The 9,913-nt window shown below is 42.2% G+C and overlaps 2 protein-coding genes across 2 annotated transcripts; both read right to left on the bottom strand.

Moving 5' to 3' along the window:
• Positions 1-775: 775 nt before the first annotated feature.
• Positions 776-2,172, bottom strand: LOC136179290 (odorant receptor 131-2-like). The gene is made up of 2 exons (XM_065955384.1): positions 2,023-2,172; positions 776-1,543 (listed from the first exon to the last, which is right to left on the bottom strand). Exons 1-2 carry the CDS (start codon positions 2,170-2,172, stop codon positions 776-778), a joined length of 918 nt encoding a protein of 305 aa, XP_065811456.1.
• Positions 2,173-5,770: 3,598 nt separating this feature from the next.
• On the bottom strand, positions 5,771-7,942 carry LOC136179289 (odorant receptor 131-2-like). Its single transcript, XM_065955383.1, has 2 exons — positions 7,790-7,942; positions 5,771-6,538 (listed from the first exon to the last, which is right to left on the bottom strand). Exons 1-2 carry the CDS (start codon positions 7,940-7,942, stop codon positions 5,771-5,773), a joined length of 921 nt encoding a protein of 306 aa, XP_065811455.1.
• Between the last annotated feature and the right edge of the window lie 1,971 nt (positions 7,943-9,913).

Here is a 9,913-nt window from a genome sequence, read left to right as displayed (position 1 = left end):
CTTGTGTGTGGCCAGCTTTAACCAAAACTCTTCAGACCCAAATGTTGTTGTTTTTTGTACCAGGCTGTGAATCTGATTATTTCTGCTGTCAGAATGGGCATTTCACCATGAGTGTGTGTGTGTGTGTGACTTCTGCTGACAGCCCCAAGTGGAAACTTGAGGAACTGCGGCGTATTTCACTTCCGTATTGCCTAACTTTCAGTCAACCTAACGATAGAAATATAAATGTAAAACATTTTTTTTTAACCTTTGAGTGCAACGACAAAAAACAGGTGACACTGAGGAGTATTGGCCCTTAGGACGCTGATTTTTAAAAATGAAGAACTCAGGTTCAGGTTCAGGTTACTTTGTTTGTACCCGCAGGTAAATTTGGTTGCAGGGAGAGTCACTTAGTACAACACAGACAAAACATAAAACATACAAAGTGTCTGAACTAATATATGAGCTGTATTGGTTTGAAAAGACGCTGCCAGCACTTAAAAAACCCTGTTGGTGGACCCAGGCCCTTATGAGCCACTTCGACCTTATGACCTTTCGACCTCATGTTTGTCCATGAAGATTTCTAGTCTACGTACTTTTAAAACTGTTCACATGAAGTTTCTAGATATCAGTTTGGGGTTCCACAGGGCAAACTTTTGTTTTAAACCTCATGCGTGTTACTTGGAGGACTTTGAATAATTGAAGAGATGGAGTGAGAGCCAGGAGTTTTGCTAAGCTTAAGCTTTACTTTATTTTTGGGACATACCTTCTTTTTGTTGATGTAGGTTCTGAATGGTTACTGGATGGTGACTTTACAAAACAGATACCTTTTCAGGTACCTCCTGAAGGTGTTGTCTCGTATGCCGTAAATAATCGGACTAATGGACCTGGGCAGGATTTGTACAATAATATAACAAGCAAAGAGACTGTCTGTATAATTCCGAGGAAACCTTTTGCCTAGAAAAGATAATAATGGAGGGCCGATGTATTTTGCCATTCCCAGCAGCAGCTGGAACCCGTGCAGCAGGATGGTATTTCTGGCCTTGTTAGCACCTTTGCTCGCTGCTTTAGCCGTGAACAGGATCTTAAAGTAAGTGAAGAAGATAGTGATCCAAACTGTAACGAGAAGCACTGAATGGATGACGTCTCTCTTCTTGATTATGAGCGGATTTGGAAAGGCTGTTTCTCTGAGGCAGAACACCTGGGAGCCGAAGAAGTCCAGCGGCTCGGTGGCCAATGTGATGAAGAGATCAGGAAGTACGGACAACACGCTTGTAAACCAGATCAAACCGATCAGCACCAACGTTCTCCTGACGGTGCAGATCTGCACGTGGCGCAGCGGCATGCAGATGGCGATGTAGCACTCCACCGCCATGCAGGCCAGGTTGAGAGGCGTGTTCTCGGTGGCAAAGAGAGCCAGCAGGATTATGACCCAACAGACGGGGACATGCACACTGTGGATGGTGTAGCTGATGATGAACAGGGTTATAGTCAGCGTCACCTGGATCATGTCGTTGACCACCAGGTGAATGAAGAGGATGTACCGAGAGTTTCTGTAGAAGATCTGAGGGAGGGAAGCAAAACACATCTGTGAAGGTTTTCAGTCTTCATGGTAGATCATAGTTACATCCAAAAGGCAACAGGACCTGGTTGAGAGACTTGGTTCAAGATTCAACCAGGTCCAGTTACCTTTTGGATTTAGCTTTGAATAACTAAACATGAGTTATAGAACAGTTATAAAAGAAACAGCTGTACCACCTAGCGTTTTTGTCCAGAGCACCAGCGTCTTTGTTCAATTTTTTTCAATGAGTAGAGAGTGTTCAGAGCAGCAGATGGCCGACAGGAGTTTCTGTACGGCTGCTCCAAAGGCTATAGTTGAAAATCTTTAAACTTTTCAGAAAGACAGCGTTGACATCACCGGTGCTCTGTTCCAAATGTGTCTGATCGGGAAATAAACAATTTAAAATAAAAAAGCATGAAGTAAAAAGTAACGAAGCAGTGTCGGCCATACAGCGGCCGTTGTCAACAGACTGTCATGGAGACCTGGTGTTTGCTGAAGGTGTGGAAGAGGCAGGCATTGATGTAGTTGATGGAGATCCCGAGACACACGACGATCACATTCTTGGTCACAGCTGTAGAGAGGGAGTCTTGATACCAAACGACCACGGTTGTGTTGGCCACTAAGCTGTTCATCTCTAATATGAAAAAGTAATTTCTACAAAGGAGAAAGCATCATATTAGTTAAATGATATTTGTCATCAAAATGATAACAGAATACAGTAAATAATCTGATCTAAAGGAAAACAAGTTAAAGGAGCTATAACTCTGACACGTAGTGTTTAAAATGGACAAAGTGGACACTGAAGCTTCAGTGTTTATCCAGCTCTGCATGGGTCTGTAAACCTTTCTGTGTTCTAACCTCTCTCCATTTTTCAAAAGCATCTCCAATATTGATCCTAGTTTGAGCACGTTTCTGCTCGTGGAGCTTATTAGAAACATGCAGAGGCTTTTTAGGTCGGGTACAATCACTTCTATCTGAACCACTTCTCTTGACCGCTTCCATCACTGCAACACCTGTTGACCTGATAACTGCTCTCATATCTGACAAACCGAGGGGGTGCCTTAAAACCACCTATCTTCTCTGGTCCAAACAAATCCAGAGCATTCAGGAGCAGAATCTAAAGTTAGAAGGAGGACATACTGGCTGCTGCATTGTTGTCAGAGAAGTCAGCACTTCAACATAGCATGTTTCCTTAATGTCTGATCATATAGTAAGCTCACTTTATCATTTCACTCTCTACACATCTTACTGATTGGACCTTAAATGTTAATAATAGGACAATTTAACAGCACCTATTTCAGGAAATGTGCTTTTAAGGAAACATTGAAAACTTTCAGAATACCAGAACTATAACAACAGAACTTAACTATTATCTAAAAGTATAGTAATCTACAAATAACAAACCTACTATTTTCATTTCAACATAAAGAACTCTGAGTAATGGACATTCACCAGATGTTTGGTTTTCTAACAGAACATCTCAGAGAAGATGTCCTCCACTCAGAGAAACCTACGAGCAGGTCTTTATTTCTGTCACAAGCAGACGTGTGAACGAGGACACAATCCCCTCTTCACTTAGTCCTCGTCTTATTAACATCAAAAAAACATCAACAGAGAAGTGTGCACGTCCGTGTTTCATGACAGTAAAGAGGTCCACGTGCCTCTATGAAACATGTTAGCAGGACTTAAATGTGAGGTTTTATCTTGATGGTGTTTGTTAAACATACTGGTGAACAACCTGTGCTGAATGTAAAGAGCTTAAAGCCTGACTCAACAAATATAATGTGTGAATGTTTACATACAGCAGCTCAATGTTCTCATGAAGGCTGGTTTACTATTTCATATCAGACAGCAAGGTCTACTCATGCATATAAAATGACCTTTTTCTACATGGTAGCATCAAAATCTTTGAATAAAGCTCAGAATCTGCTATTGAAAGAAAAAACATCAGTGCACATTTCCCCTCCTCAGGCCAGCTGTCAATCACAACCTGATGGTGAGATGAAGTTTATACAGATTCATTCTGCAAAGAGAAACTCGCCTCAGAGCATCGAGCTGTAATAAAGACACACAGATCATACATGTAGCTACAAGAAGAGATACCAACGCATCGGGAATCATTGATTAAAAAAAAAGGTGACAGAAAAATGTAAATCACTCAGTCAGACAATCAAGTTGTTAAAGTCTTTCATCAACAGCAAACACGTTCGTTTAAACCAATTCTTCAGTTTGAAGAGAAGGATGTTGGAGCAATTGGACAAACTGTTTAGATAAAATATGAATCACATTTGACAGAAAGAAGATTCATGAAAAATCTGCAAAATGTTTAAGTCAGACTATGAGAAGTTTGAAAGATGAACAACATGAGAGCAGAGAAGAGAAGTTGGTTCTTACCTAGTTCATACAATAAGACGAGTACGTCAAGAGTATGGCTTCAGTAAGTGTCTGACTTTATATATGGTGTCTTACCATCCACTGTGAATATTACTGGATGAAGCCTGAGTGAGGTCACCCGTCTGTTCCTGCAGCGGGCGCTGGAGTCCCATTGATGGCGGCCTCCATGTTGGAAATGCTGTCTCAGTCTAACTTTCAGTCAACCCAACGACCACTGTTACACCGCGCCCACCTGTCAATCAGGTTAGCTACACACCTAACTATGGATAACACACATCATTCGTTTAATCAAAACTACATTGGCTGGGAAGTGCAAAACAAAATTACAAAGTGTAAAACACTTAAACAAAGTTTGAGACAAATTGACATTTTATAAAACAAAATTACAAAATCAAAACAGTTTTACAGAGGACAAAAAAATTTACAAGATGTGAAACACTTTTACAATATGTGAGACAAATTTACACTTTTACTTGTCCCCAAACAAATTTACAAATGACAAAATCTTGACGGAAAGGGAATGTACCAAATGCCAGAAGTGCATATCTCGTCCTTCCGTCTCATAGGTGTCCTTCAAAAGTTCGAGAGACTGTCCAAATGAAAAGCAAAACTGACTAATCTGGCTCAAATGAGTTCCACAAAACAGGCAAAACACCTTTCCGTCATCGCAAACTCCGTTATCACTCCAGATCACTGCTGGTTGAGTTTTTCCGCCAAAACAAACAAAATGACCCCTCGCTCGAACGCTACCGCTATGGAGAAAGTCAACGGGATTTTTACTTCCGGATCCACAATATTGAGCTCTACTTGGAGTTCATTTTCTAACACTTGCTCTGTTTGTAACCTGTTTGTAACCTGTAACAAGGCCCACCGCAGACTCGTGTGATGAACGTGACTTGCTGAATAAAGAAGGCAGGGCCGAGCCAACGGTAGACAGCAAGGGTCAATCGAAGTAGCATTAAACAATGATTGACAGTCGCACGCAGCAACGTGCAGTCTAAACATAACATGGTCATCACAATATGTTTATTACTGATCAGGCCAACCGCCAGAGCCACCCTGCCTTTACTCGCAAAACGATAGTTTGACAAGCGTCAGGCGAGTGGCGGGTGCTAGTGTTCGACCCCGATGCAGCGATCCATCTTTTTAAAGGGATACTTCACCCATTTGCATTAAGCTTTGTATCATTAGAAACCTGGTAGTATTTTTGAATGTTCGTGCATCCTGCCCTCATTTTCCCCTGAGATGGGCGAGACGGTTGCTGCCGACTTGTGTTTCGGCTGCTGCGTCCTCTGGTCGCCGCTGGCCACCAGGGCTGTTGCGACAGAAGAACGGCCTGTCGGCAGCAACCGTCTCTGGGCTATATTGCAGACGAGGAGCCCGGGCCGGCTCTAGCTGGGGCGGCCAAAAGACACTTTCTGCCTTTCCTCGGCCAAGAAGGCACCAACTTCAAGATTTATTTCTACTACATATATGACCCAATGTCAATACAGATTCATGTTTCAACGGGTGAAGTATCCCTTTAAGTTCTGATACTAATCGGACACCTTGGTTTCCGGTTTGGGTAACATCACAGAGTGACCATCAGATATCAGTGATAAATGTGTGAACCGCTTCATTGAGTCTGCCGGCCATCTTTGTTTGGTGGAACTCATCGGTCCACCTCCAGAAAATACACGACTAAGCGCTCTGCGGGAGTGAAGTTCTGACTGATCTAAAAAACAGAGCAGGAGTGTTTTTATTGAGTGAAGAGAATATAAAAACAAGAACATGAAGAAGAAGTCAAGAACACTTTGTGATTCTTTTTTTAGGTTTTATGATCATTTGCCCCAACGCTTACTGTGTGCTCACTTTACACAACAGATACGTCTTCAGATACTTTCTGAAGGCCTTGTCTCGTACGCCATAAATTATGGGACTAATGGCGCGTGGAAGGATGTGTATGATGATGTAACAAGCGAACAGGGAGTCTAAAAAGGTCTTGGGGAACCATTGCAACAGAGCGGTCATTAACAGAGGCTCTGCATACGTGGCCATACACAGCAGCAGCTGGAAGCCGTGGAGGACAATGGTGTTTCTGGCCTTCTTGGCGTCTTTGCTCGCCGCTTTAGCCGTAAACAGGATTCTGAAGTACGTGTAGAAAATGACGAGCCAAACGATGACCAGATACATGACATAAGTGACGTCTCTCTTCTTGATGATGTGCGGATTTGGAAAGGCTGTTTCTCTGAGGCAGAACACCCGGGAGCTGAAGAAGTCCAGCGGCTCGGTGGCCAACGTGATGAAGAGATCAGGAAGGACCGACAACATGCTCGTAATCCAGATCAAACCGATCAGCACCAACGTTCTCCTGACGGTGCAGATCTGCACGTGGCGAAGCGGCATGCAAATGGCGATGTAGCACTCCACCGCCATGCAGGCCAGGTTGAGAGGCGTGTTCTCGGTGGCAAAGAGAGCCAGCAGGATCAAGACGCTACACACGGAGACATTTATCTTGTAGAGGGTGTAGCTGATGATGAACAGGAGGACGGTCAATGTCATCTGGATCATGTCGTTGACCACCAGGTGAAAGAACAGGATGTACCGAGGATTCATGTAGAAAATCTAAAGAGGAACACACGGAGGGGAAACATGGAGGGGGATGATGTCAGAGTTTAAAGAAAACTCCAACAGTCATTTATTGGACCAACAGGTGTTATAAACTGAGTTTGTTGATTTTAATCTCAATGTTTAAACATCTCAGTGGTGGATTTAATGATTTGGAGGCCCCCAGATAAGGACTACTATGAGACTTCCTCCTCCTCCTCCTGTAACTATCGAGTTGATGATATTTTGTATCTTTTTAAGTTGATCAGAATGTAAATGAAGTTCTGTGTCAGTGTTTTTGTTCCCCATTTTCAGTAAACAAATCCAAAGAACACAACCGAGTTTTAATCTTTTGGTTACGGTAAATATTATGTTAGTAAACAATTTATTAAGCTATGTGGATTAGTTTATCAGAGATCGTCTGAAGCATAACGGTAGTGACGTCACAATCATCCGACCGTGGTGTAGTTAGCTTTAGCATAACGTTAGCTTTTTACTTCTGTCGGCCGCATTAACGCTTCAAACATCATAAAAATGGCGTTCATCTGTGAAGATTATCCTGCTGAACAAAACGCCTACGCTTCAGAAACGTGTGTTTACCACAGAGATTATTTTCTGTAATGATCCAAAATCTGATGAAAAAATCCCATAGGAGAATTTTCGTTAGACCCCATGGTGATGCTACTTCAGGGTTGGCCTACAAAAATACGTCATATGGTTTGTTCTCTATTGGGAACAATTTGATTATAGACTCTGATGCAAAGAAAAAAAATACCAGGTGGTCACGGGGCCTAAATAATCACAGCCAGCAGTACTCAATATCTCAGGGGAAGTCGACAATCTGGCAGTAGATTCACAATCATATTCTAAATCTAAATGTTTGTGGCTCTCGCCAACAGAGGTCGGTGTCCCGGGCGATCGTTCATGACCAATGACCTGAGGCTATTTTGGGCACGAGGCCCCAGCCAGGAATTTTCCAACCTTTGCCTCTTTGTAAAACCGCCTTTGTTCCTTCTGTTGTAAATATTGGCGGTGTTCCTACTTCCTAATACTTTGCTCCCCTTGTGAATGTTAATTGAGGGGACAAAACATTCGGGACAACTTCCAGTTTAAAGCTCTCCAGTCCAACACCAAATTGGACATCAAATTGCCCCTCGGGGATAATAAAGATACCTTGAACCTTGAACACCACCATCGCCCACTACGACAGAATGATTTCTTTGGTTAAAGTGTTAATCGTGTTATAGTACAATGTGAAGAACGTCGTACCTGGTGTTTGCGGAAGGTGTGTATGAGTCCTACATGGATGTAGTTGAGCGAGATGCTGAGGACGACCACGATCACATTCTTGGCCACGGCTTTGGTGAGGGAGTCTCGGTACTCGATAACCACGGTCACATTAGTCACAGACGACACGTTCATCTCTCAGGTCTGATAAAACAGGACACATCAGAGTTAACCTTGATGATGAAGTATCCAGTCACGTTTATGACGTCTCGTTCTCCAACACGTGGAGTCCTCAAATGAAACATGTCTGACACCAGAATCTTTAACTTTACTACAAAACTACCATACCTGTTTGGATGCCATGGCAACAAAAAGACAGCTGATATTCTGTAATTTCTTGTTTCTTCAATTTGTGCTCTCTCTCGTGAAAATCTGATGTTGTGTAAAAGCTGATACTCTCCCATCCATCCATCAACAAAACCACATTTACCAGTACAGGGTCGCGGGGGTCAGGAGTCGATCCCAGCGGTCACTGGACGAGAGGCGGGGTTACACCGTGGACTGTTCACCAGCCAATCACAGGGCTGACATAAAGAGACAGACAACCAGCCACACTCATTCACACCTACGGACAATTTAGAGTCAGCAGTTAACCTAACGAGCATGTCTTTGGACTGTGGGAGGAAGCCGGAGTACCCGGAGAGAACGGGGAGAACATGCAGACTCCACTCCCTGGGATTGAACCAGGAACCTCCTCAGGGCTAGACCCTGCACCAGCATCAATCAATCAATCAAACTTTATTTGTATAGCACTTTTCATACAACAAATGTATCCCAAAGTGCTTTACATCAAACATCTCCCATCTCATTTTTATCCCATCTCTCCCCATCACCTTTCCAAGCCCGGTGCAGTCTAGACCTGTGAAGGCTGTTTCATCATGAGCCGGGGATCCAGCCTAAGATTTCTGCCTTTTAATAAGGCAGTTTTTTCTTACCACTGTAACTTTTGCTGCTTTGCTAAAGTGCTCATGATGGATATAGCTATAAACTTTGTAATATAGCAATAAGTAAGGTACCTGCTCTTTTGTAATGTTAACAGACAAAGAGTAAGGTATTTTACCTGCTTTTTGTAAAGTGTCTTGAGATAACACTTATGAGTTGACGCTATACAAATAAAAATTGATTGATCAACATAAATCAAACAGCGACAACATGACTCCCTTCCCCCACCCCTAACATAACATATCATTTATTATAAATGACGAAACACAGGAGGTTCAAAATGTAATAAAACTAGATAAAATGAGATTCAGTTAAAAGCTCTACTAAAAAGGTAGGTCTTGAGTTTGCTTTTCAAGCATGCAGCACGATTCTATTGTTCATTAAAATTCAACTCAAACCTTTATTTATTCTTGATAGAACATAGAGGTTTCCCTCGTTTCAATGCTGTCGATATTACAAGCAGATTAAAGTTAGAAAGAAAACAACAAACACTTCAAATCAATCAGAAAACAACTGAGATCAGAGCGCTGATAGACTAGTGGTTATGTTGCACGCCCCATGAACCGAGGCTATAGTTGGTTCATATCCGACTTTCGCTCTTTTCTGCACTTCATCCTCCACTCTCTCTCTTCCCAACATTTCCTCTCTCTTCAGCTGTCCTCTCCAATAAATGTAAAAAGGCTCGAAAAACAACTTAAAAAAAAAAAAACACATGGTGCATCGTAGTCTCACATTTTAATAAACAATCATTAAAGATATTCTCATCAGAAGTTTCACTATTAAAACCGTCATCACAAAACATTCAGAGGTTTGTTCCCGACCAGCGGCTCGTTTTCAAACACACACGAGCACCTGAACGCTTCAAACATCATGAGCTCGCCATCCAGTCACAGATACTCACACTGATGTTCAAACCATCCACATGAATAAGTGAAGAATGATGTAGATGTGAACATGCAGCATGCTGTTAAAAAAAGCAGTAGCTGAGATCAACATAAGATGTGTTGATCTGAAGTTTAGATATTCAGTTGATCTCCTTCAGTAACTTTAACCATTTGTTGTCTGAACTGTGATTTAAACATCAGCACATTTATGAATATGAAGTCAAATATAATCAGCAGTGTTTATAAGAAGTTCATCATCATAAGAAGTTCACATTTAATA

This window comes from Labrus bergylta, chromosome 5 (genome assembly GCF_963930695.1).
Source record: "Labrus bergylta chromosome 5, fLabBer1.1, whole genome shotgun sequence".
In the NCBI taxonomy this organism is placed as follows: Eukaryota; Metazoa; Chordata; class Actinopteri; order Labriformes; family Labridae; genus Labrus; species Labrus bergylta.
The sequence above is the reverse complement of the archived record's forward strand: the minus strand, read 5'-3'. Positions and strand labels throughout refer to the sequence as shown.

Bases quoted from the DNA above. Each gene is read 5' to 3' on its own strand.
- LOC136179290 (XM_065955384.1), bottom strand. From the start codon at position 2,172: ATGAACAGCTTAGTGGCCAACACAACCGTGGTCGTTTGGTATCAAGAC. The intron at 1,544-2,022 runs GTCTCCATGACA...TCCCTCCCTCAG, and splicing joins ACACCTTCAGCAAACACCAG to ATCTTCTACAGAAACTCTCG.
- LOC136179289 (XM_065955383.1), bottom strand. From the start codon at position 7,942: ATGAACGTGTCGTCTGTGACTAATGTGACCGTGGTTATCGAGTACCGA. The intron at 6,539-7,789 runs GTACGACGTTCT...GTTCCTCTTTAG, and splicing joins ACACCTTCCGCAAACACCAG to ATTTTCTACATGAATCCTCG.